At 48.3% G+C, this 26,240-nt stretch overlaps 1 protein-coding gene, 1 non-coding gene and 2 pseudogenes across 6 annotated transcripts in view; 2 read left to right on the top strand and 2 right to left on the bottom strand.

Annotated features, from left to right (window-relative positions):
- TMC7 (transmembrane channel like 7) overlaps window positions 1-21,366 on the bottom strand; it is a 74,063-nt gene extending 52,697 nt beyond the window's left edge. For 4 of the 5 annotated variants that reach the window (XM_035267071.3, XM_078344786.1, XM_035267073.3 and 1 more), the window contains exons 1-2: window positions 21,235-21,366; window positions 1,754-1,997 (exon numbers count right to left, since the gene is read on the bottom strand). In XM_035267071.3, coding sequence (XP_035122962.3) covers window positions 1,754-1,997; window positions 21,235-21,301 — 311 coding nt within the window. In that variant the 5' untranslated portion in view covers window positions 21,302-21,366. The remainder of the gene's footprint in view (window positions 1-1,753; window positions 1,998-21,234) is intronic. The other variant, XM_035267074.3, reaches the window with a different exon arrangement.
- LOC100894533 (ferritin heavy chain pseudogene) lies at window positions 5,421-6,166 on the top strand (annotated as a pseudogene).
- A 2,797-nt stretch (window positions 21,367-24,163) lies between the features above and the next one.
- Window positions 24,164-24,261, bottom strand: LOC118146538 (U6 spliceosomal RNA; annotated as a pseudogene).
- Window positions 24,262-25,048: 787 nt separating this feature from the next.
- LOC118146481 (U6 spliceosomal RNA) lies at window positions 25,049-25,155 on the top strand. The gene has a single exon (XR_004732343.1). It is a non-coding gene; the product is annotated as a U6 spliceosomal RNA (small nuclear RNA).
- Window positions 25,156-26,240: the final 1,085 nt, after the last annotated feature.

Genomic DNA, 26,240 nt, shown 5'->3' with positions numbered 1-26,240 from the left:
TGTGTTACTTTGTTTCATTATTTTTTTGTGTGTGTAGAGACAAGGTCAGGGTCTTAGTGTTTGCCAGGGCTGGAGTGTAGCGGCACAATCACAGCTCACTGCAGCCTCCAATTCCTGGGCTTGAGCGATACACCTGCCTCAGCATTCTGAGTAGCTGGGACTACAGGCACACAACACCACACCCAGCTAATTTTTCTATTATTGTTATTTATTTATTTTGGTAAAGACAGGGTCTTGCTATACTGTCCAGGCTGGTCTAGAACTCCTGGTCTCAAGCAATCCTCCTGCCTCAGTCTCTTAAAGTACTGTGATTACAGGCATGAGCCACTTTGCCAGACCCTTCCAATGCATTTATGCTACTGACCCTCAGTGGGTGGGGGGCAATTAAAGAGTTAAGCAGAAATACCCACCTCTGTCATTAAACCAGATCAATAGGAAAATCATGTTTTAAATTCTTCAAGAATGGGGGAGATGGCAAGCTATCACCCAAATCCATTCACACTTCCCAGCCTTCCTGGCAGTTAGGTATGACCATGTGACTAAATTCTCTCTGGTAGACATGTAAAGAAAAGTGACATTTGCACCATTCAGAGTTGGCTCTTAACCCGCTCCCAAAACTCCCAATTACTCAATGAATGTGGGAATGTCCCACAGCCATGTGACTTTGCAGCTCTTCCCATCACCAGGAGGAATTTTTTCCCACCCATTGAATCTGGATTGTGATCTGGTTAGACCATAGCCTGCAGTAGGAGGGAAGCTGAGCCAGTTCTAAGCCTAGCCTCAGGAGGTTTTGTAGGCTTCTGATCTTCTCTTGGGCTCCAGCTGTTGCCATGCAAACAAACTGGAGCTATCCTAACGATACCATGTGATCATCCCAGCTGAAGCCACCCTAGACCAGCTTAGAGCAAGCTGACCCCCCAGCTTACATCAGCAGAGCCATCTCCCCAGCCACAACTGACTATCAGTAAAGATTCAGCCTAACTGAAACTAGAAGGATTCTCGAGCCACTCAGCTGTGTATTAGGCTACTGAGTTGTGGGGTATAGCTAAGTGGTATACTCATACTCCATACTCTTTCTTTTTGCATGGCTAGGTTGCAGACAAAAATGAGGTTTTAAGGGTATACAGAGGCACAAGATGGAAAGAGCCTGGGTCCCTGAATGACTGGCTGCAAAGTTTCCCACTGACATGAACCTAGTACTTTATGCTAGCAAGAAATAAACTTCTAGGCCGGGCACGGTGGCTCAAGCCCGTAAACCCAGAACTTTGGGAGGCCAGGGTGGGCAGATCACCAGGTCAAGAGATCGAGACCATCCTGGCCAACATGGTGAAACCCCATCTCTACTAAAAATACAAAAATTAGCTGGGTGTGGTGGCATGCACCTGTAGTCCCAGCTACTCAGGAGGCTGAGGCAGGAGAATTGCCTGAACCTGGGAGGCAGAGGTTGCAGTGAGCCGAGTTTGCATCACTGCACGCCAGTCTGGTGACAAAGCAAGACTCTATCTCAAAAAAAAAAAAAAAAAAAAAAATTAAACTTCTAATATGTTGAGTATGTTTGGATATATTTTATTTTTCTTTAAGGCTAGTCAAGTGAAGCAGTAGGAGTTTGGGTATCTTTGTCAAAGAGGCTTAGCTTACCCTAAGGAAGAAAATTTCTATTATGTGAGCTCTTCAAGAAATGCATTTCATGCACAAAACATACCTCTGGCCCATAATATACACTATACAGGTTCCAGGTAGCTAGTGAACAAACCTTAGTCTCCGCTTCTCAGAGATGTTCAGTGCATATTCTCGAATGGATTGGCTGCTGAGGTTTGCAGCAATTCTGTCCTTCAGCTGGGAGCTGTAAGAGTTGGTTGACTTTAGCAAAGTGCCACTTTGCTTGTCCTGGGAAAGGACGCCCGTTCTCCTGCGTGCAATGGATTGGTAGCTTGGCAATTCTTGGAGGAAGTTCACAGGTGGAGAGAAGAAGCAACTGGAGTCTAGAGACAGGTTCTCTAGGTAAAAGAAAATAAAGCTATCATTCACTCCAGTGAGCTAAGAAGCCAAGCAGGAGACTTGGATCTTGGACATCATCACTAAGCCTTGCAGATAGTTACTAGCCTGGGTCAGTGACGATAGCATTTAGATTTTATTTCATGTACCACAGTGGTGCTCAGGACAATGAAATCATCTGCAGATGGGCTCACTTTCTGCAGATATGTTTGCAGACATGCTTTAAATTGCACGCTGTCTGATTTCCAGTGTTTGGCTGCAGCCACTAGCTAAAAGCGCAGTCTTGGGAAAGTTATCTAAACTTGCCCAAAGTTTTAGATATTTTAAATATTTCTCAAATATTTGTCAAACTAGTAATATTTGCTCCAACTTCCTCCCACAGTGTAGGGTATAGTAATGTATTCAATAAAACTCTAAAAAGCATAAAGGGCTGGGCACAGTGGCTCATGCCTGTAATCCCAGCACTTTGGGAGGCCGAGGCAGGTGGATCACAAGGTCGGGAGATTGAGACCATGCTGGCCAACATGGTGAAACCCCGTCTCTTCTAAAATACAAAAAATTAGCTGGACATTCTGGCGCATGCCTGTGGTCCCAGCTACTCGGGAGGCTGAGGTAGGAGAATCACTTGAACCTGGGAGGCGGAGGTTACAGTGAGCAGAGATTGTGCCACTGCACTCCAGCCTACTGACAGAACAAGACTCAGTCTAAAAAAAAAAAAAAAAGCATAAAGTACTATGCAAATTCATGGCAACAACATCAACAACAATAATAACAGCATTTCCTGTGTGTCAGGCATGGTGTAAAGAGCTTCACACATACTCATGGGATCTGGGCTGGGCTCCTGATCTGCTTGGACCAACAGAACACAGCAGAAGTGGTGCTGGGCCAGTTGTAAGCCTAGCCTTAGGAGATCTTGCAGACTTCTGCTCCTCTCCAGAGCCCAGCCAGAAGAAGCCTGCGCTAGCCTGCTGGGAAGATGAGACTATGTGGGATGACTGCCCCAGCTGAGGCCACTCCAGATCTGCCTTCAGTCAGCTTGACCCCCTGCTAACCACAGACACTCAGAATGAATGACATTCCTAATTTGCTTGTGTTTAGAGAGCTGATGATTAGGCGCACTGCAGACAAAGCCGGGGTTGACTCCAAAACCCTCTAGAAGCTAAGCTTTGCTGTGTCTTGGCAGCAGGCTAAGGCAGGTGGGCTTTCTGCTGAAGGGGAGGGAGCTACCTTCAGATTTTACTTTCAGGAAGATCACTCTAAGTAGAGACAGACAGGACTCAGGGAGAAGAGGGGGCAGGCAGCCATAATTACGTAAGCAATTACCACTATGCAGCAAAGCTTCTATGACTTCACGATCAATGTTAAATGCTTGAGTTTGAATCCCTACTCTGTCGCTTATTAGCTGTGTGTCTTTGGGAAAGTTACTTAACCTTTCTGAGCCTCAGTTTCCTCATCTCAAATATTCATTTAACAACCCTATCTACCATGTGTCATATCTGGAGCTAAGGGAACTACAATGAGTGAGGCACGTGCCCTTCTCACATGACAATTATATTCTGAGATGGGGGAGAGGGATATCAAATAATAAACAGACAGTAAATATTATGCCAGGAGGTGAGAAGTGCAACAAAAAAAAAAAAGAGCAGAGTAGTGTCCGGGGTCAGAGGTGATACGGGTGTGCACTGTTTTTGATAAGGTAGGTTTAGGTATGGTCTCTTTTTTTTTTTTGAGACAGAGTCTTACCCTGTCACTCAGGCTGGAGTGCAGTGGTGCAATCTCGGCTCACTGCAAACTCTGCCTCCCAGGTTCAAGCGATTCTCCTGCCTCAGCCTCCTGAGTAACCAGGATTACAGGTGTGCACCACCATGCCTGGCTAATTTTTTGTATCTTTAGTAGAGACGGTGTTTCATCATGTTGGCCAGGCTAGTCTCGAACTCCTCACCTTGTGGTCCACCCACCTTGGCCTCCCAAAGTTCTGGGATTACAGGTGTAAGCCACTACACCTGGCCCTGATCGCTCTTTAAAGGTGACATTTAGCTGAGGCTGAATGGCAGGAAGGGGTGAGACCTCTGGATATTTGGGGAAAAGCACCCCAGGCAGAGGGAACCAATAAGTGGTAAGGCCCAGCGGCAGGCGTGTGTGTGTGACAGGCCGGAGAAAGAGTGAATGAGCAGGAACCTGGTAGGCCCTTTCGTTGGTGGCCTCCAATGAGCCACACTGGCCCTCTGCCTGGTCCCCTCCTTGAATCTGCACTGAACCTGTGCTTACTTTAGCCAAAGGACTCAGTGGAAGCAATGCTCTTCCATTTTCAGCCCCAAGTCATAAGACGGCCTTGCAGTAGCAACTTCTGTGCTCTTGACCAGGGCTGCCTGGTGAGAAGTCCAACTATCCAGGACAACCAGGTAGAGAGGAAGAGCCCCTAAGCCTATAAAAAGAACCAACAACCCGGGTGACTGCAAGAACCGAGGCCCTGGGCTTGTGTCTTCAACCCCCTGGAATGGCCAGGCCCAGTGGCTCACGCCTGTAATCCCAGCATTTTGGGAGGCTGAGACAGGCGGATCATCTGAGGTGAGGGGTTCAAGACCAGCCTGGCCAACATGGTGAAACCCCAGCTCTATCAAAAATAGGAAAAAAAAAAAAAACAGCTGAGCATGGAGGCACAGGCCTATAATCCCAGCTGCTGGGGAGGCTGAAGCAGGAGAATAGCTTGAACCTGGGAGGCAGAGGTTGCAGTGAGCCAAGATTGTGCCACTGCACTCCAGCCTGAGCAACAGAGCAATACTTCATCTCAAAAAAAAAAACCCTGGGACAACCTCAGCAGGCATGCCATGATGAGACCATCTTGGGTGCTCCAGCCCCAGCAGATATCACAGGCAGCAGCGGCAGAAGCCGGCTCCCCGGTGCCCTACATCATCCCTGACGCGCAGAATCAGCAGAAATAATAACACGGCTTAAGCCAGCACATTTGGAGCAGAGTGTTGAGCAACAATAGGCATTTAGGCCAGGGAGAATGGAAACGCTGAAGTCAGAGAAGTGGCTGGGGTTGGACCAAGACGGGCTTTGTAGGCTGTGGCAGGACCTTGGGATGCTGTGCTCTGACCGAGTTTGAAAAGGTCACCCTGGGCCGGGTGCAGTGGCTCACGCCTGTAATCCCAACACTTTGGGAGACCAAGGAGGTGGGGATTACCTGGGGTCGAGAGTTCGAGACCAGCCTGACTAAAATGGAGAAACCCTGTCTCTACTAAAAATACAAAATTAGCCGGGTGTGGTGGAGCATGCCTGTAGTCCCAGTTAGTGGGGAGGCTGAGGCAGGAGAATCACTTGAACCTGAGAGGCGGAGGTTGCAGTGAGCTGAGATGGCGCCATTGCACTCCAGCCTTGGCAACAAGAGCAAACTCCATCTCGGAAAAAAAAAAAAAAAGAGAGAGACGTTCTTCGCCGAGAGTCGCCGCGGTTTCCTGCTTCAACAGTGCTTGGAGGGAACCTGACGCTCTACCCCCAACCCGGCCGGCCGCCCAAAACCAGCCCTCCGTCACCTCCACACCGCGTCCTCGGATCGCCCCAAGGCCCCCGCCTCTCCAGCGCTGCGCAGCCACCTCAGTTGCCCCTCTCCTTAGCCACCGCCATGACAACCGCATCACCTTCGCAGGTACGCCAGAACCACCACCAGGATTCAGAGGCCGCCATCAATCGCCAGATCAACCCGGAGCTCTACGCCATCTATGTTTACCTGTCCATGTCTTACTACTTTGACCGAAATGATGTGGCTTTGAAGAACTTTGCCAAGTACTTTCTTTACCAATCTCACGAGGAGAGGGAACATGCTGAGAAACTGATGAAGCTGCAGACCCAACCAGGTGGCCGCATCCTCCAGGATATCAAGAAACCAGACGGTGATGACTGGGAGAGCGGGCTGAATGCGATGGAGTGTGCATTACATGTGGAAAAAAATGTGAATCTGTCACTACTGGACCTGCACAAACTGGCCACTGACAAACATGACCCCCATTTGTGACTTCATTGAGACGCATTACCTGAATGAGCAGGTGAAATCCATCAAAGAATTGGGTGACCACGTGACCAACTTGCGCAAGATGGGCGCACCCCAGTCTGGCTTGACAGAATATCTCTTTGACAAGCACACCTGGGAGACAGTGATAATGAAAGCTAAGCCTTCAGGCTAATTTCCCCATAGACACAGGGTGACTTCCCTGGTCACCAAGGCAGTGTATGCATATTGGGGTTTCCTTTACCTTTTCTATAAGTTGTACCAAAACATCCACTTAAGTTCTTTGTACCATTCCTTCAAATAGAAATTTGGTACCAAAAAAAAAAGGTCACCTGGAGGCTTCGAGGCTAAGGTCAAGACTCGCTACACAGCCTGTTTATGAACATTAACGGTGATCACACAGGTAGAAGCTCCCAGGTTGATGCCTGGCACACACAGAGCTCCGTGAAGGCACCAACTGGATGAGGATGGGCAGGGGCAGGACCAGGCGGGGACCAGTCAAGGTCTGGTTCTGACACTGTAATCTCTGCCTCTCTCAGACGGACAAGTTCAGACACAATGGAGCAGCTGTCCCACTGCAGATGACACACAGACACGCGCCTGGGGCTCTGCCAATCGCCATGTGCCAGTCTATGAGCCCCACTCACCCTTCTACCTCCCTGCCCAGCACACCCTGAGGATATGACTAAAGCTAATATGAGGGTGGGGCGGGTGTGGCCCCTGAAAAGGAAAAGGGTCTAAGCCTGGCATGGAGGCCACCCTCCTGCTGGCAGCAACAAAGAGCCATTATTAACCATGAACAAAGGTCTTTGAATATAGAACAGCAGGGGCCTACTGAATATTCAACAGCTGTGGGGTCAGGGCCCAAAGGCTGGAGCCTGGGTTGGTTTAAAACACTGGCCTGTCACCCACCAGCCAAGCCACCCCAGGAGAGACAACAGCTGCCTCAGAGTCACATTTTTCTCATCTCGGGAATGGAAGATCTAACACCATGGGCCTCATCAGCAGGATGCTGAGGAAGAAGCGGCAAACAACATAAGTAAGGCTGGCTAAGATTTACTGAGTACTTGCCTACCTTGTACCAGGCTATTTAACATGTATCATCACACTTAATACTCCAAACTACACTTCGCCAGGCGCGGTGGCTCACTCTTGTAATCCCAGCACTTTGGGAGGCCGAGGTGGGTGGATCACCTGAGGTCGGGAGTTTGAGACCAGCCTGGCCAACATGGTAACTGCCCCCCGCCACTGCCACATCTCTACTAAAATACAAAAATTAGCCAGACGTGGTGTCGCACTCCTGTAATCCCAACTGCTCCAGAGACTGAGGCAGGAGAATGGCTTGAACCCAGGAGGCGGGAGTCACAGTAAGAGGAGATTGCGCCATTGCACTCCAGCCTGGGGCAGGGCAAGAGCAAAACTCTGTCTCAAAAAACAAAAAAAAAAACTCCAAAACTGCAAACTACTCTTTGGAGAGAATTATCCCTGTCGTCCCAGCTACCTTGGGAGGCTAAAGCAGGAGGATTGCTGGAGCCCAGGAGTTCAAGACCAGCCTGGGCAACATAATAAGACCCCGACTCCAAAAAAAAAAACAACCAAACCCCAAAAGACAAAGAAAAGAATTATCTCCATGTTACAGATGAATAACTGAGGTTCAGACAATTAGTAAGTGTTGCTTGCTCACACTGTAAGTGTTGGATCTACGAACCTACCACAGGTTTATCAGACCCCAAAGCTGTAGTCCTCACCATGAAAAAATTCAGGGGGCCATGGATTTAAAAGTACTTCATAAATGTTTAAATGCTATATAAGCCAGGCACAAGGTCGGGCGCAGTGGCTCACGCCTATAATCCCAGCACTTTGGGAGGCCAAGGTGGGTGGATCACTAGGTCAAGAGATCGAGACCATCCTGGTCAACGTGGTGAAACCCCGTCTCTACTAAAAATACAAAAAATTAGCTGGGCATGGTGGTGCAGCCTGTAGTCCCAGCTACTCAGGAGGCTGAGGTAGGAGAATTGCTTGAACCCAGGAGGCGGAGGTTGCGGTGAGCCGAGATTGCACCATTGCACTCCAGCCTGGGTAATAAGAGCCAAACTCCGTCTCAGAAAAAAAAAAGCCAGGCACAGTGGCTCATGCCTGTAATCCCAGAACTTTGGGAGGCTGAGGTGGGTGGATCACCTGAGGGCAGGAGTTCAAGACAAGCCTGGCCAACATGGTGAAACCCCGTCTCTACTTAAAAAATATAAAATATTAGCCTGGCATGGTGGCATGCGCCTGTAATCCCAGCTACTGGGGAGGCTGAGGCAGGAGAATCACTGGAACCCAGAAGGTGGCGGTTGCAGTGAGCCGAGATCACGCCATTGCACTCCAGCTGGGCAAAAAGAGTAAAACTCTGTCTCAAAAAAAAAAAAAAGGAGGCCCTCCATCTGAAGAATGAATGAATGAATGAATGGGCAGTGGCAGAGGCAAGACACATCTGGAGGCCATCCTGAGGGCCTAACTTTCTTGGCAACTTTTTCCACAGGACATCAAATCCTACCAACAGGCATGAACCTTCCCAGGATGTGGGCACCAGCCAAGTGTGATGTAAATAGCACTAAAACCACCACCAGCTTCCCCCGTGCCATAGCCAAGAAACGTGTCCAACCTTATTTGGTGCTGAGTTCACAGCAGGGGTTTGCTTCCCACGCAAAGTATCAGAGAAACTGGGTAAAAAGGGACCATGCAGGTCACTGGGTCAAGGCCACACACCAGCTGCTATGGGAATTAGTTCTGTTTGACAGTTCGTACGGAGCCTCTCTCTATGGCAGATTCCAGACTGGAGGTTGCAACTGTGGAGAAGATGAAGACTTGCTCTCTGCCTTGACGAGCTTCTGCTTACTCCTTCAAACACCGCATAACTCCTACGTGCCCACTCCACCGCACTCATTCACCCCTGCTACTATCTGTCTTTTTCGTTGTTTGTTTGAGACAGTCTCACTCTGTTATCCAGGCTGGAGCGCGGTGGCACCGTCATAGCTCACTGCAGCCTTGATCTCCCAGATTCAAGCAATACTCCTGCCTCAGCCTCCTTAGTAGCTGGGATCATAGGTGTGTACCACTAAGCCCAAGTAATATACATATATTTTAGCAGAGATGAGGTCTTGCTATGTTGCCCAGGCTGGTCTCAAACTTCTGGGCTCAAGTGATCCTCCTGCCTCAGACTCCCAAAGTGCTGGGATTATAGGTGTGAACCACCACACCTGGCTATTCTGTCCTTTTTAATTTTTTTTGTTTTTGTTTTTTGTTTTTTATAGAGATGGGGTTTCACCATGCTGGTCAGGCTGATCTTGAACTCCTGACTTCAGGTGAGCTATCCGCCTGGGCCTCCCAAACTGCTGGGATTACAGGCGTGAGCCACTGCGCCCGGCCCCTTTTTAATTGTTTACTTCTGTGTTGTCTCTGACTCTATAACCTCCATGAGGGCAGGGACCCAACTCTTTCTGTCAGCACTGAATTCTCAGGGTCTAGCACAGAACCTGGTACAGGACAGATGCTTAATAAATACCTCCTGAATGAATGAATGAATGATTCTCAAATGAATGAATTTGGTGCTGAGGATACAAGATATATTAGATCACCCACCAAGCCAACCAAAGTACTTTGCACACCAGCAAAGCAAGGGTATCAGCAAAATGAGAAAAAGGGTTTAGGAATTTAAGCCTTGAGTATTATTCTTTTCTATATGGATGATGTCTTTTTTTCACAATATAAAACATTTTGTTGTTGCTGTTTTGTTTTTGAGACAGGGTTTCACTCTGTCATACAGGCTAGAATGCAGTGGTGCCATTTCCACTCACTCCACCTCCCAGACTCAAGCAATCCTCTAGTCTCAGCCTCCCAAGTAGCTGGGACTACAGGTGTGCACCACCACATCCGGCTAATTTTTTGTATTTTGTAGAGATGGGGTTTACCATATTGCCTAGACTGGTCTCAAACTCCTGGACCCAAGCAATCCACCCGCCTCTACCTCCCAAAGTATTGAAATTACAGGGATGAGCCACCACACCCAGAACAAAAATAATTTTTTTTTCTTTTAGACAGAATCTCACTCTGTTGCCAAGGTTGGAGTTCAGTGGTGCGATCTCCGCTCACTGTAACCTTCACCTCCCAGGTTCAAGTGATTCTCCTGCCTCAGGCTCCCAAGTAGCTAGGATTACAGGTACCCACCATCATGCCCAGCTAATTTTTTTGTAATTTTAGTAGAGATGGTGTTTCACCATGTTAGCCAGGCTGCTCTTGAACTTCTAACCTCAGGTGATCCACCTGCCTCGGCCTCCCAAACTGCTGGGATTACAGGCATGAGCCACTGTGCCCAGCCAAAAATAATTTAAAGAGTAAAAAAAGCTGGCAAAAAATATTGACTGAGATGTTGACCATATATGACATTCTTCCTATTTCAGGTACGTTACATAAACCAGCCCTATCAGAAAGGTGCTTTGCTGTTTTTTTCTCATGAAATGATAAAATGTCATAAATTGATGTAAATATCAATCTCAGAACTTTATGGACTTCTTTTCACTTGAATTGTTTTTAATTTTTGTTTTTATTTTGAGACAGAGTCTTGCTCTGTTGCCTAGGCTAGAGTGCAGTGATGCAGTGGCATGATCTTGGCTCACTGCAGCCTCCGCCTCCTGGGTTCAGGTGGTTCTCCTGCCTCAGCCTCCTGAGTAGCTGGGATTACAGGCACGCACCACCACGCCCTGCAAAATATTTATTTATTATTATTATTTTTAACTAGAGACGATTTCACCATTTTGACCAGGCTGGTCTCAAATATCTGACCTCAGGTGATCATTCCACCTCAGCCTCCCAAAATGCTGGGATTACAGACATGAGCCATCGTGCCAGGCCGGGATGCAATGTTAAACAGTGGCCACGGATGATTTCCTAAGAAGGTGACATTTAAGCAAAGCCCTGAGCAAGAGAGAGCAGAGCCCCGTAGCTATCTGGGAGAAGAGCATCCAAGGGAGTAAGAAGAGCAAGTGCAAAGGCCCTGTGGAAGAATGGTGTTCAGACAGTTTGCAGAACAGGAAGGAGACAAGTATGGCTGGAGGAGAGTCATCAGGGAGGACAGCTATGGGAGAGGGAGTCCAGGGAGAAAGAGGCCAGGCCACACAGGCAAGGACACTGGCTTTTGCTCAATAAAGTGGGAGCCGTGAGAGGGCAGGGTCTTAAGGCAGAGGAGTGATGATCTGATTCAAGTTTAACAGGATCCCTCTGGCTATTTCTGTTCCTCAACTACACAGAGGAGCATGGCTATGATCCAAGCCAGGAACCATGTGTTGAGCTTCTGCAATGAAGGGCATGTTCTGCATCTTCACTGTACAATACAGTGACCACTGGCCACGTGGTCTTTTTTTTTTGAGATGGAGTACAATGGCTCAATCTTGGCTCACTGCAACCTCCGCCTCCTGGGTTCAAGTTATTTTCCTGCCTCAGCCTCCCAAGTAGCTAAGATTAAAGGCACCCACTACCACGCCCAGCTAATTTTTGTATTTTTAGTAGAGACAGGATTTTACCAGGTTGGCCAGGCTGGTCTCGAACTGCTGACTTCAGGTGATCCACCTGCCTCCGCCTCCCAAAGTGCTGGGATTACAGGCGTGAGCCACCGTGCCTGGCCTTTACATGGGACTGTTACATTCTCCTGCCTCAGCCTCCCGGGCAGCTTTGACTATAGGTGTGTGCCACCACGCCCAGCTAATTTTTTGTATTTTTAGTAGAGATGGGGTTTCACCATGTTGGCCAGGATGGTCTCAATCTCTTGACCTCATGACCTGCCCGCCTTGGCCTCCAACAGTGCTGGGATTACAGGCGTGAGCCACCGCACCCGGCCAGACTGTGCTCTGAACTGCCAGGCCTGAACTGCCTGAACTGTTAAGCAACTGAAATATGACTGGCTGGGTGCAGTGGCTCACACCTGTAATTTCGATACTTTGGGAGGCCAAGGCAGGGGGATTGCTTGAACCCAGGAGTTCAAGACCAGCCTGGGCACCACAGTGAGACCCTGTCCCTACAAAAACTTTTAGGCTGAGGTGGGAGGATCGCTTGAGCCCAGAAGGTCCAGGCTGCAGTGAGCTGTGATTACAGCAGTGCACTCAAGCTTAGGTGATAGAGACACTGTCTCTAAATAAATGAATAAATACAGCCTAGAGGGGCCTCATTCACAGGAACCCAGAGCTTAGTCTGAGAGGAGAGGAGCCAGAGGCCCCGGGAGCCTCCCTGATCTGCTAGACTTTAAAACAGCAGTGTTGGGAGAAACTGCATGAGTCACGCCAACTGGCACCTGGGTGGGACCAATGACTGGCTGGGTCCAAGGATTTACAAACAGATGAGCAAACAGCCTTCAGGAGCAGTGACTAACTCCTTATGAGAGCCGCTGCTGGGCCTGGAACTCAAGTCACTGCTTATGCCCATTGAGCATCTGGTCTGGTATCTGTGGGGCAATTACAGTGATTCTGTCTGTCCGAGAAAGTGGCAAGGCCTGGCAGTTCAGAGCACAGTCTGGCCGGGTGCGGTGGCTCACGCCTGTAATCCCAGCACTGTTGGAGGCCAAGGCGGGCAGGTCATGAGGTCAAGAGATTGAGACCATCCTGGCCAACATGGTGAAACCCCATCTCTACTAAAAATACAAAAAATTAGCTGGGCGTGGTGGCACACACCTATAGTCAAAGCTGCCCGGGAGGCTGAGGCAGGAGAATTGCTTGAACTTAGGAGTCAGAGGCCAAGATCGTGCCACTGCACTCCAGTCTGGCAACAGAGAAAGGCTTTGTCTCAAAAAAAAGAGCACAGTCTCCAAAGCCACCCTGCCCGGATTTGGACCCCAGCCTCACTAGCCACCTGCATAACCTGGCAAGTTTCTTGATCATTCTGTGCCTTGGTTTTCCCACCTGTAAAATGGGGACAGTGATGCCTGCATCCTATACCTATCCCGAGGATTAGGTGTCAATCAATCACATGTAACATGCTTAGAACAGAGGTCAGCAAACCTTTTCTGTAAAGAGCCATATGGTAAGAATTTACTATTTGCAATTACTCAGCTTTGTCCTTGCAGCAGGAAAGCAGCCACAGACAATCTATAAATGAATGGGCATGGCTGTGTTCTACTAAAGATTTATTTACAAAAAAAGGTGACAGGCTGGATTTGGCCCAGGAGTTGTTGTTTGCAGATCCTTGGCTCAAGACAGTGCCTGAGGATGGGTGCAGTGGCTCACACCTGTAATCCCAGCACTTTGGAGGCCAAGGTGGGTGGATCACCTGAGGTCAGGAGTCCAAGACCAGTCTGGCCAACATGGCAAAACCCCAACTCTACTAAAAATACAAAAATTACCTGGGCATGGTGGTGGGCACCTGTAATCCCAGCTACTAGGGAGGCTGAGACAGGAGAATCGTTTGAACTGGGGAGGTGGAGGTTGCAGTGAGCCAAGATCATACCACTGCACTCCAGCCTGGGTGACAGAGCGAGACTCAAAAGTGCCTGATATATTGTGCTATTACTTGTAGGCTTATGTATCAGTAAGTTAAATATGCATGAAGATTTTAATTTTGCAGCAGGGGGTCTTCCTGCTGTAGACCAAGCTGGGCCTTATATGATGTGCTCTTTCTCCTTGCTCAGGACCTCTTTAAGAAAGCACTCCAGGACCCAGGGCATGGCTCATGCCTGTAATCCCAGCATTTGGGGAGGCCAAGGCAGGCAGATCACCTGAGATCAGGAGTTCGAGATTAGCCTGACCAACATGGTAAAACCCTGTCTGTACTAAAAATACAAAAATTAGCCAGGCATGGTGGTGGGCACCTGTAATCCCAGCTACTGGGGAACCTGAGGCACAGGAATTGCTTGAACCTAGAAGGCAGAGTTTGCAGTGAGCCAAGACCACACCACTGCACTTCAGCCTGGGCGACAGAGAGAGACTCCATCACAAAAAAGTACAATAGGCCAGGCGCGGTGGCTCACCCCTGTAATACCAGCACTTTGGGAGGCCAAGGTGGGCAGATCACCTGAGGTCAGGAGTTCGAGACCAGCCTGGCCAACACAGAGAAACCCCATCTCTATTAAAAAAAAAAAAAAAAGGTACAATAAAAAGGAGTCACCTCCCCTGAGAGGCCTCTGACCACCCCGTCTGATCAGGCCACTCTTCCTTCTCTATCTTATCATCCTGTTCGTTTCTGTCCCAGTAGTTAAGGCTACCTCCGATTATCCTGTTTGTCTGTTTACTGTTTAGCCCATTCCCCTTGACTAGAAGTTCTGTGAAAGCAGAGACCGCACCTGTCTCCTTCACTGCTAGACCCCCGGGGCCTGGTACATGGTGACCTTCAGGTCCCATTTTCCTCCCTTCCTCCTCCTCCAAGGGTGGGGTCAGTGCATCAGAAGGTCTAGGCGCCCCAGACCCAAACAATGCTCTTTTAAAAGGAAACCAGATTGCAACAAAGGTCAGAGCCTGAAAAGCTATTTCCCCTTTTTATCCCTCTAAATTCTTCACTTCCTGAAAAAAAACAAACAAAAAGAGCCACCGAGGGCCCTTGGACTCAATCCAGCCGAAGTTGCTGGGCAGAGAGGTCAGTCTTGCCCAGACATAGGAAAATAATAACTCAAGTCAGACGGGTGGGTCACCAGAGAACGAATCCAGCCTGCAAATGGCCTGTGCAATCTTTAGCTATGTCCAGACCTGCCTCCCTCTGGTGATGCCTTTAAAGGTGATGAATGACCTGGATGAATGGGCTTAGAAGATAAGAGGGGAAAAAAAATATCACAGGTCAAATGGTTATTTGTTTTCAAGTTTAATGCCATCTACTGGACTGAAAGGCATCCAAAGAACAGTTGTTCAACTACATAAATTCCCTTTTTTTTTTTTCTTTTTTTTGAGACAGAGCCTTGCTCTGTCACCCAGGCTGGAGTGCAATAGCATGATATTGGGATCTTGGCTCACTGCAACCTCTACCACTTGGGTTCAAGCCATTCTCCTGCCTCAGCCTCCTGAGTAGCTGGGCCTACAGGCATGTGCCATCATGCCTGACTAATTTTTGTATTCTAGTAGACAGGGTTTCACCATGTGGACCAGGCTGGTCTCGAGCTCCTGACCTCAGGTGATCTGCCCACCTCAGCGTCCCAGATTTCTAGGATTACAGGCGTGAACCACCGCGCCCGGCCAATTACATAAATTCCTAACAACTTATCTCCAGAAAGTACAGGCACAACAGCACATGCAGTCATGCCTGTAATCACAGCGCTCTGGGAGGCCAAGGCAGGAAGATCCCTTGAGCCCAGGAGTTTGAGACCAGCCTGGGAAACATACCAAGACATCGTCTCTACAAAATATACAAAAATTGGCCTGGGTATGGTGGCTAAGGCCTGTAGTCCCAGCACTCTGGGAGGCCAAGGCAGGAGGATCAATTGAGCTCAGGAGTTCAAGATTAGCCTGAACAACATAAGGAGACCCAGTCTCCCCTAAAAATCAAGAAAAATAGCCAGGCGTGGTTGCATGCACCTGCAGTCTCAGAACTTCGGGAGGCCAAGGCGGGCAGATCACCTGAGGTCAGGAGTTAAGAGACCAGCCTGGCCAACATGGTGAAATCTCATCTCTACTAAAAATACAAAAATTAGCCGAGCATGGTGGTGGGCACCTGTCATCCCAGCTACTCGGGAGGTTGAGGCAGGAGAATGGATTGAACCCAGGAGGCGGAAGTTGTAGTGAGCTGAGATCGCACCACTGCAGTCCAGGCTGGGCAACAGAACAAGACTCCATCTCCAAAAAAACAAAACAAAAAAGAAAGAAAAGAAAATTAGGCAGGCATGGTTACATGTGCCCGTAGTCCCATCTCTTCGGGAAACCAAGGCAGGAGAATCAATCACGGCCACGAGTTTGAGACTGCAGTGAGCCATGATCATGCCACCGAATTCCAGCTTTAGGCGACAGAAGGAGACCCTGTCTCTAAAACAAACAAAAGCCTGGTATGGTGGCTCACACCTGTAATCTGAACACTGGGAGGTAGAGGCGGGCAGATGACGAGGACAGGAGATTGATACCATCCTGGGAACATGGTAAAACCCTGTCTCTACTAAAAATATAAAAATTAGCTGGGCATGGTAGTGTGTGCCTATAATCCCAGCTACTCAGGAGGCTGAGGTAAGAGAATGGCTTGCACCTGGGAGGCAGAGGTTGCAGTGAGCAGAGATTAAGCCACTGCACTCCAGCCTGGCAACAGAGCAAGACTACATCTCAAAAAAAAAAAAAAAAAATTAGGGTCCAGCTCCACCACAAGAGCAGCCCCGGGGGCTGTTAAGTTTCGCCCCTACCATTACAAGTAGTCCTTGTTCCAGACCAAGTCCCACCCTCTGGCTGTCAGGGTCAGTCCAAACACAGCCACATCCCGGCCCTTCCAGGTTTCTTCCCTGAGTGCCCCTTGAGGAGGCTGGAGGAGAGGCGAGAGGCCAGTGGCCTCGCAGCCATCATACAGCGTTGATGCCACCTTGCCCAGCCACCCCTTCACAGTGATCTAGAGATCTTGGCTGAGCCTCTTCAGTGCTCCTCCCTGAACAACAGGGTAAGTTTGTCTGTTTCTCAAAAAAGCCATGATCATACACCACTGCATTCCGGCTTTTGGCAACAGAAGAATTTACTATAGGATCCAGCCATTCCATTCCTAGGCATACGTCCAAAAGAGCTGAAAATAAATGTTCAAACAACTTGTACAGAAGGGTTCACAGCGGCACTAGTCATAGTAGTTCAAAAGGTGAAAACAACTCAAATGTCCATCAGCGGGGAAACGGATCAACAGGATGCAGTCTGGCCACAGAAAGCAACACTATTCAGCTGCGCCTAAGCAGGAATGGAGCTGTGGCACCTGCTTTAATGCAGATGAACCTTGAACACATTACACTAAGTGAAAGAAGCCAGTCACCAGACAGGCACATTGGCTCATGCCTGTAATCCCAGCACTTTGGGAGGCCAAGGCAGGTAGATCACCTGAAGTCAAGAGTTCGAGACCAATGTGGCCAATATGGTGAAACCAACCCCCCGCCCCCAACCTACTAAAAACACAAAAATTAGCCTGGTGGCACGTGCCTGTAGTCCCAGCTACTTGGGAGGCTGAGGCAGGAGAATTGCTTGAATCTGGGAGGCAGAGGTTGCAGTGAACTGAGATCGCACCACTGCACTCCAGACTGGGTGACAGGGCGAGACTCTATCTCAAAAAATAAAATAAAATAAATAAGTGATTATTATTGTTCTAAGCCACTAAGTTTTGAAGTAATTTGAAACAATACAAACACCTAATATTATTATTATTATTATGTAGCCATTTTATTTTTTTTGAGACAAGTCTTGCTCTTTCTCCCAGGCTGGAGTGCAGTGGCACGATCTCGGCTCACTGCAACCTCCGCCTCTCCTGTTCAAGCGATATTTGTGTCTCAGCCTCGCAAGTAGCTGGGATTACAGGTGTATACCACCATGCCAGGCTAATTTTTGTATTTTTAGTAGAGACAGAGTTTCACCATGTTGGCCAGGCTGGTCTCAAATTCCTGGCTTCAAGTGATCCACCATCAGCCTCCCAAAGGGCTGGGATTACAGGCCTAAGCCACCATGCCCAGCGGTAATATTAGAACTTACTACGTTTTTTATATAAATGAACTCATCTAATTCTTACAATGATCCCCTAAAGTAGATCCTATTATTATCTCCATTTCATACTCAAGGACTGAGGCACCAAACACTTGATTGCCTTGGCCAAAGTCAAAACCCATAAATGAGGGAAAGAGAATTTGCACCTGAGACTCTAGAGTCTACATGTATAACCAATATATGTGGTATCTGCTGTATGCTGTGAGCCATTCTAGGTTCTAGGGAAACAAGGCGAAACCCCTGTTTTCCAAGGCATCCTCATTCCAGGAGCGACTGCTACTAGCTGAGCACAGTACCTCACGCCTGTAATTCCAGCACTTTTGGAGGCTGAGGTGGGCAGATCACGAGGTTAGGAGTTCGAGGCCAGCCTGGCCAATATAGTGAAACCCTGTCTCTACTAAAAACACAAAAATTAGCAGGGCATAGTGGTGCGCGCCTATAATCCCAGCTACTAGGGAGGCTGAGGCAGGAGAATCGCTTGAACCCAGTAGGTAGAGGTTGTGGTGAGCCAAGATCATACCACTGCACTCCAGTCTGGAGACTCTGTCTCAAAAAAAAAAAGGCTGCTATGAAACAAGGAAACAGCCAAACCAGATGACTTCAGATGGTGGTAAGAGCTTTCAAAGAATAAGCAAGGTCGGAGGAAGAGAGATGGGGGCATTCCCTCACACAAGACAGCCTCAGAGCTCTGCCTCTCTGACATGACATTTGAGCAGAAACCCAACAGAAGGAAGAGGATGCCCTATTAAGAACCAAAAGGAAGGCTGGGTGTGGTGGCTCACGCTGTCATCCCAACACTTTAGGAAGCCAAGGCAGGCAGATCAACTGAGGTTGGGAGTTCAAAACCCACCTGATCAACCTGGAGAAACCCTGTCTCTACTAAAAATACAAAATTAGCCAGGCATGGTGGCACGTGCCTGTAATCCCAGCTACTCAGGAGGCTAAGGCAGGAGAATCACTGGAACCCGGGAGGCAGAGGTTGCAGTGAGCTGAGGTCATGCCCTTACACTCCAGCCTGGGCAACAAGAATGAAAAACTCGGTCTCAAAAAAAAAAAGAAAGAATAAATGCAAAGAACCAAGAGGAGTCCAGGCAAAGAGAACAGCAGATGCAAGGCCCTGAGGCAGAAACCATCTTGATATGCTTGAAGAATAGGAAGGCAGCCAGGGCAGCTGGGGCGGGATGGATTAAGGGAAGGTCAAGGTGATGAGGGCCTGGAAAGAGGGGCTAGGGTCGAATCACCATACCCTGTTGGTTGCCATGGAAGAGCCTGGAGTTTATTCTCAGAGCAATGAGAAGCCACTGGAAAGTTGTTTTTTGTTTTTCTGTTTTTGAGATGGAGTCTAGCTCTCTTGCTCAGGCTGGAGTGAAGTGGTGCGATCTCATCTCACTGCAACCTCTGCCTCCCGAGTTCAAGCAATTCTCCTGCCTCAGGCTCCCAGAGTAGCTGGAATTACAGGCACATGCCACCACACCCACCTAATTTTTGCATTGTGTTGGCCAGGCTGGTCTCAAACTCCTGACCTCAGGTGATCCCCTCACCTCAAAAAAAAAAAAAAGAAAGAAAGAAAAAAGACTGCTACTAAACAAGGAAACAGCCAAACCAGATGACTTCAGATGGTGGTAAGAGCTTTCAAAGACCTCGAGCAATAATCTGCTTACTTGGACCCCAATTTAATAAACGAAAACCCATTCAATGACAAAAAAAAAAAAAAAAAGAAGAGCTTTCAAAGAATAAACTAATCCCAGCATCCTCCTATTCCCATTTTACGGCTGCCTCCCAAAGTGCTAGGATCACAGGCATGAGTCACCATGCCTGATCACACTTCTCATTCTTTAAACCAGACCTCTTTGTCACCTCCCCCATCCCCCGCCCGCCCCAGGGTCTGTCCTATAGCAACATACAACGGGTCACTATTTAGAAAGTGCTACAAAGTTACACACAGTCGTTCTGAGCCTCCCACCAATGTTGGTGGGTACAAGGTCAAAAAAAAAAAAAATCTCATCTATCAGATGGGTGCAGTGGCTCACGCCTGTAATCCTAGCACTTTGGGAGGCCAAGGAGGGCATATCACCTGAGGTCAGGAGTTTGAGACCAGCATGGCCAACATGGTGAAACTCCGTCTCCACTAAAAATACAAAAAAAATGAGCCAGGTGTTGTGGTAGGTGCCTGTAGTCCCAGCTACCAGGGAGGCTGAAACAGGAGAATCGCTTGACCCGGGAGGCAGAGGTTGCAGTCAGCTGAGATCGCAGCCACTGCACTCCAGCCTGGGTAACAAGAGTGAAATTCCATCTCAAAAAATAAAAACAAAATTAAAAATTCATCTATCTAAGGGTCGTAGGAGACTTTTTAGTTAGAGGGGCTAATTATAGTCCTCCTTTAAAAATGCCAAAAGTCCCCTTAAATACTTAGCGAAGATTCAAGAAAGTTGAATGTCACACTTTTTAGATGGGAAATGAGGAACTTGACATCTTCAATGTAATGGATTCCATTAAAATAAGATGACGACCAATAGAAACCAACTAGAAAAATACCTGGCTAGCTATTATTGAAAGGCTGAAATTCCACCGGCACCAGCAGCCTTCATACTGAGCTAGAAAATAACTTGCGTTGAACCCAGCCCAACTTTTGTTTTCTGGTTTGGGTCTCTTCTACGTTTTTTCTTCTAGACATTGGGAACAATCCAATTCGAAGGGCGCAATGCCCAAATCTACACCCATGTTTTATTCTACGGCCTTGGTTTCATTAAATCTCTCTTCTAAAATTGAAAAAGATAAAACTTTACAGCAGGGTCTTGTGTCTTCTTCAGTACGAGATTCGTAAGCTCCAAATGCTACAAGGAAGCCTGCCTGAGTGCTGCTGGCAGCTTGTCTGTCTTGACTGGGCAGCCGTTGTACATACTTATGTAGAAATCCATGGAGCTGTACACTTTACTGTAAATTCTACCCAATACAAAAGATTATAATGCTTGGCTGGCTGCCATTTATGATGTCTGTCTATCCACAATGCCAGGTACTGCTAGACACGGCTCACGGTTCTCAGTTAATCCCAGCACCATCTTATTCCCATTTTACTGCTGAAGGAGCTGAGGCTCAGAGAAGGCAAGCCACTTACCAAAGGTCCCACAGCAATAAACAGACAAGGTAGAATTCGGTTTCAAGTTGTTCTAACTGTATATATGTGAAGCCTGAAATGTCTGCGAGGCAGGCACCTCACAGCAGAATGTTAGGCGTGGAGGGGTACCCGCAATCGTTTCATTTAACAGATGAGGCTGTTGAAACACTGTCCGAGGCTCTCGGTCAACTGGAAGACGAACCCACCACGGTCCGGACTACCTTTCTAGCCCTGCTTTTGGCCCCGCTGGCTCCCTCTGGATTGGGTGAGGACGCGTTGGAGAAGAAAGTAGGACAAGGAAGACCCTCCTTCCCACCTGCTGCTCCCCAAGGCCGGGAGCACCCAGCGCCAGGGGTGGGAGGGGACAGCCGCCGGGCCGAGCCTCCAGGACACAGCTCCCTCCGTGCGCCCTCGGACACCGGGGGCACCGTCCTCGCGCGCGCTCCCCGCCGCCCTACCTGAGTGGACCGCCGGCTGCCGGCTGGGCCTGCCGGGCGGGAGCGCACTGGCGCTGGACTCGCTCATGGCTGCGCCCCGTGCCCCTGAGGCCGCCGGGGATCCGCTCCCTCCGCCGCCGCCGCCGAGTCCCCGACCTTCCCTCGCGGAGCCGGGATTCCAGGTTCCGGCGCTGACATCACAGAGGCCGGGGCGGGGCGCCGAAGCTGCCCTTCCCACGCCCGCCGCCCGCTGGACCCCGCGAGGAGCCCAGCTCAGGGACCAGAGAGGGGCTGCGGAACCCGGAGATCCCGCAAGGCTCCATCCAGCGGCAGCAACAAGCAGCGACCTCCGGCTGTCTCGCTGCGCTTGAAAAATAACCATAGCACTGGCGCACTGGGAGCGCAGTCCCCACCAGTACCCGATACACCCACGTAACAAACATGCACATGGACCCCCCGGTATCTAAAATCAAATCTAATCTAATAAAGAAATAAATACCAAAAATAACCGGCTGGGCGCCGTGGCTCACGCCTGTAATCCCAGCACTTTAGGAGGCTGAGGTGGGAGGATGGCTTGAGCCCAGGAGTTGGAAACCAGCCTGGGCAACAACGTGAGGCCCCATCTCTACAAAAAATTTAAAAATTACCTGAATGTGGTGGTGCACGCCAGTAGTTTGAGCCACTCAGATCCCGGTACGCAAGTTAAAACATATTAAAAATATGGAAATCTGAATAAAGTAAGGACTTTAGTTAATAGTCATGTATGAATCTTGGTTCATTAATTGTGAGAAATGTACCATATTGATAAAGAATGCTAATAGTAGGGGAAACTGGGTATGGGTCATGTGAAAACTATCTTATCTACAAAGTTTTTCTGTAGATCTAAAACTATTCTAAAACAGAAAATTATGTGTGTGGGTAAGTCATTTCCTGGTTCAAAATAAAAGCTTTTATTTATTTGTTTATTTTGAGACAGAGTCTCGCTCTGTCACCCAGGCTGGAGTGCAGTGGCCCAATTTCAGCTCACTGCAACCTCCGCCTCCCAGTTTTAAGCAATTCTGTCTCAGCCTCCCCAGAAGCTGGGATTAGAGGCACCCACCACCACGTCAGCTAATTTTTGTGTTTTTAGTAGAGATGGGGTTTTGCCATATTGGCCAACCCGGTCTCAAACTCCTGACCTCAAGTGATCCACCTATCTCGGCCTCCCAAAGTATTAGGATGACTGGCACGAGCCACCGAGCCCAGCTGATAAAAGCTATTTTTATTGTGGTTAAGGGTAAGGTCACTGGATGGGAACCTGGCTTCTGATTATTTCCTATGTGAGCTGGTCCATGTGCTACGAACTTTTCTGAGCCTGTTTTCTCATCTGTAAAATGTGTATGTAAGACTAGAGCTTAGGTCCAAGGGCCGTGGCAAGAAAAATTGCCTAGAGACAGCCTAAATTTTCATTGATGGAAGATGGGTTAAATAAATTTTGACATATCCGTCCAGCAATTGCATAGCTCTATATGGAGGTATATATAAAATTATATTTATAGAAGCTATATTACTAAGTGAAAAAGCAAGGTGGAGGCTGGGCGTGGTGGCTCATGCCTATAACCCCAACATTTTGGGAGGCTGAGACAGGACTCACTTGAGCTCAGGAGTTTAAGACCAGTCTGGGCAACATGGCAAGATCCCCATCTCTACAAAAATAAAAATTATCCAGGTGTGGTAGCACACATCTGTAGTCCTGGCTACTAAGGAGGCTAAGGCAGGAGGATTACTTGAGCCCAGAAGTTCAAGGTTACAGTAAGTCATGCTCATGACACTGCCCTCCAGCACGGGTGACAGAGTGAGATACCATCTCAAAAAAAAAAAAAGATGACGATGTGTATCAGGTAAGCCGCCACAATTTTGGTTAAAAAAAAAAAAGAGCCAGGCACGGTGGCTCACGCCTGTAATCCCAGCACTTTGGGAGGCTGAAGCGGGTGAATCACCTGAGGCCATGAATTCAAGACCAGCCTGGCCAACATGGTGAAACCCTGTCTCTCCTTTAAAAATACAAAAGTTAGCCAGGCATGGTGGTGGGCACCTATAATCCCAGCTACTCAGGAGGCTGAGGCAGGAGAATCACTTGAACCCAGGAGGTGGAGGTTGCAGTGAGCAGAAATCACGCCATTGCACTCCAGCCTGAGTGACAAGAGCAAGACTCCATCTAAAAACAAACAAACAAACAAAAAACATAAGAATATGTATGTATTGGTCAGGCATGGTGGCTCACACCTGTAATCCAAGCATTTTGGAGGCCAAGGCGGGCAGATCACCTGAGGTAGGGAGATTAAGACCAGCCTGACCAACATGGTGAAAAAAAAAAAAGAATATATATGTATCTGTGTTTGTAAATGCACCATACATCTCAGGAAAAGGCCAGGGGAATTTTTACTAATTACCCCGTTTTTCACTCCATCAACATATTACTGATACATACTAAATGTTAAAAAATGATCTTTAAGTCTGTGGCACAGAGGAAGTGTCAGGAAATGATGGCTATTTCTCCTGAGAGACAAGTCCTTCTTCTTCCCTTCCCTCCTGGAGGCCACCTCCCAGCCCGCACTCCAAGCCTGCCGATCTGGACATGGATGAATGGGACCAAGTTGTTGCACATAGGGAAGATGAAATGGGTTGGAGGTGAGTGGTGACTGTGTAGTGACCCTAGAGAGAAGACCCAGCACTTCCTGCTGGCCTCACCTGGCACCTGGCCTTGGCCCTGGCTTGGGTCTGCATCCTGAGCCAGGAAGGTCTCAGTTATTTTTCCAGGAGCAGAAGAATGAGATAGAGACAGGGTTTCACCAAGTTGGCCAGGCTAGTCTCGAACTCCTGACCTTAAGTGATCCATCTGCCTTGGCCTCCCAAAGTGCTGGAATTACAGGTGGGAGCCACGGCACCTGGTCCATTAATATAATTAAAAAACAATATGGAACACTTTATGAATTTGCGTGTCATTCTTGCACAGGGGCCATGCTAATTTTACAACAATTTTACAGGAATAGAAATAGGATAGTTCTGGGTTTTTTTCAAGACGGGGTTTCACCATGTTGGTTAGGCTGGTCTTGAACTCTTGACCTCAGGTGATCTGCTGGCCTTGGCCTCCAAAGTGCTTGGATTACAGGCATGAGCTACCACACCTGGCTGAAATAGGATAGTTCTTCGGGAAGCAACGGTCAGATAAATCTCCTGTTAGAAGGAATAGAAGAAGAAGAAAGACAGATGAACACAAGGAAATTCAGTCAGAAAGATGGTGAGTAGGACAGAAAGCTGGGCAGAGATACCTATTCGCCTGTTGCTTTATTTCAAGGGGAGACACAAGTGTCGCCGCAGCGCCCCCTTTCGCCCCTCTCAATCCTACTAACACTTTATTTTTACTGCTGCTTCTGTCTGTTTCTCACACTAGAATGTAAGCTTGGTGAGGCGGAAACAACACCTATCACTTACTGGCAACTAACTCTGAGCCAAAGGCTTATCATGCACTCCTTCATTTAACCTTCATCCTCTCTAAGAGATCAGCAGGAACTTTCAACTCCTGTTGAAGAAATGGAGAAAAGGACAGTGGCTCCGGGGGAAAGTGGAATCTCTCCTCTTTGCTCCCTCCCACAAGCGGCTCACCTTACCCAGCACCACCGCCTCTGCCAAGGCAAGGTGTCGGCCTCCTGACTGTCTTCCTGCCTGGTGCAAGTCGTGCACCCACACTCAGAGCAATCCTCTCAGAAAAGGAGATCTAGCCACGTGTTCTCAAGACCTGCTGAGGGCTTTGTCACGGGCCATTGTCACTTTTATTTTTTTAGGAAATTAATGAGTGCTTGTTTTGACAGCACATATGCTAAAATTGGAACAATTCAGAGAAGATTAGCATGGCCCCTGTGCAAGAATGACACGCAAATTCATAAAGTGTTCCATATTGTTTTTTAATTATATTAATGGACCAGGTGCAGTGGCTCCCACCTGTAATTCCAGCACTTTGGGAGGCCAAGGCAGATGGATCACTTAAGGTCAGGAGTTCGAGACTAGCCTGGCCAACTTGGTGAAACCCTGTCTCTACTAAAAAATACAAAAATGAGGTGGGTGTGGTGGCGGGTGCCTGTAGTCCCAGCTACTTGGGAGGCTGAGGCAGGAGAATCACTTGAACCCATAAGATGGAAGTTGCAGTGAGCCTATGTCATGTCTCTGTACTCCAGCCTGGGTGACAGAGCAAGACTCCATTTCAAAAAAAAAAAAAAAACAGAAAAAACTCCTGGCCCCATCTTTAGCTTTAATGCAGGTTGTCCTGATACAAACAGGGACCCTGGGCACCCTAAATCTTTTTCCCTTCCTCCCACACCCACCTACTGTCATTCTACACATTGTCTACAACAGAAATGCTTTGCAAATCGTCAACTTCTAAATAAATGTTAACGCCGTAGCTGTTGCTATTTAAGACTTATAATTGTGGGATTGTTACCAGGTGCAGTGGCTCACACCTGTAATCCCAGCACTTTGGGAGGCCGAGGCGGGCAGATCATGAGGTCAGATCAAGACCATCCTGGCTAACTCAGTGAAGCCCTATCTTTACTAAAAATACAAAAAAAAAAAAAATTAGCCTAGTGCGGTGGCACATGCCTGTGGTCTAAGCTACTCAGGAGGCTGAGGCAGGAGAATCACTTGAACCCGGGAGACAGAGGTTGCAGTGAGCCGAGATTGTACCACTGCACTCCAGCCTGAGCAACAAAGTAAGACTCCATCTCAAAAAAAAAAAAAAAACTGTGGGTTGCAAAATGTACCAACGGAGAGGGCACTGCACACACCAAAGGAAACAATGGGCTCCTCTCACACTTCTGATGCCAAAGACGTGTGAGGGTTTTTTCCTCACACCAACTGTATTAGTCCATTCTCACCTTGCTATAAAGAAATACCTGGGTAATTTATAAAGAAAAGTTTAATTGTCTCACAATGCTGCAAGTTGTACAGGAACCATGGCCTAGAAAGCCTCAGGAAACTTACAATCATGGTAG

This window comes from Callithrix jacchus, chromosome 12, assembly GCF_049354715.1.
Source record: "Callithrix jacchus isolate 240 chromosome 12, calJac240_pri, whole genome shotgun sequence".
Taxonomy (NCBI): domain Eukaryota; kingdom Metazoa; phylum Chordata; class Mammalia; order Primates; family Cebidae; genus Callithrix; species Callithrix jacchus.
This window is presented reverse-complemented; position numbering and strand designations above follow the sequence as displayed.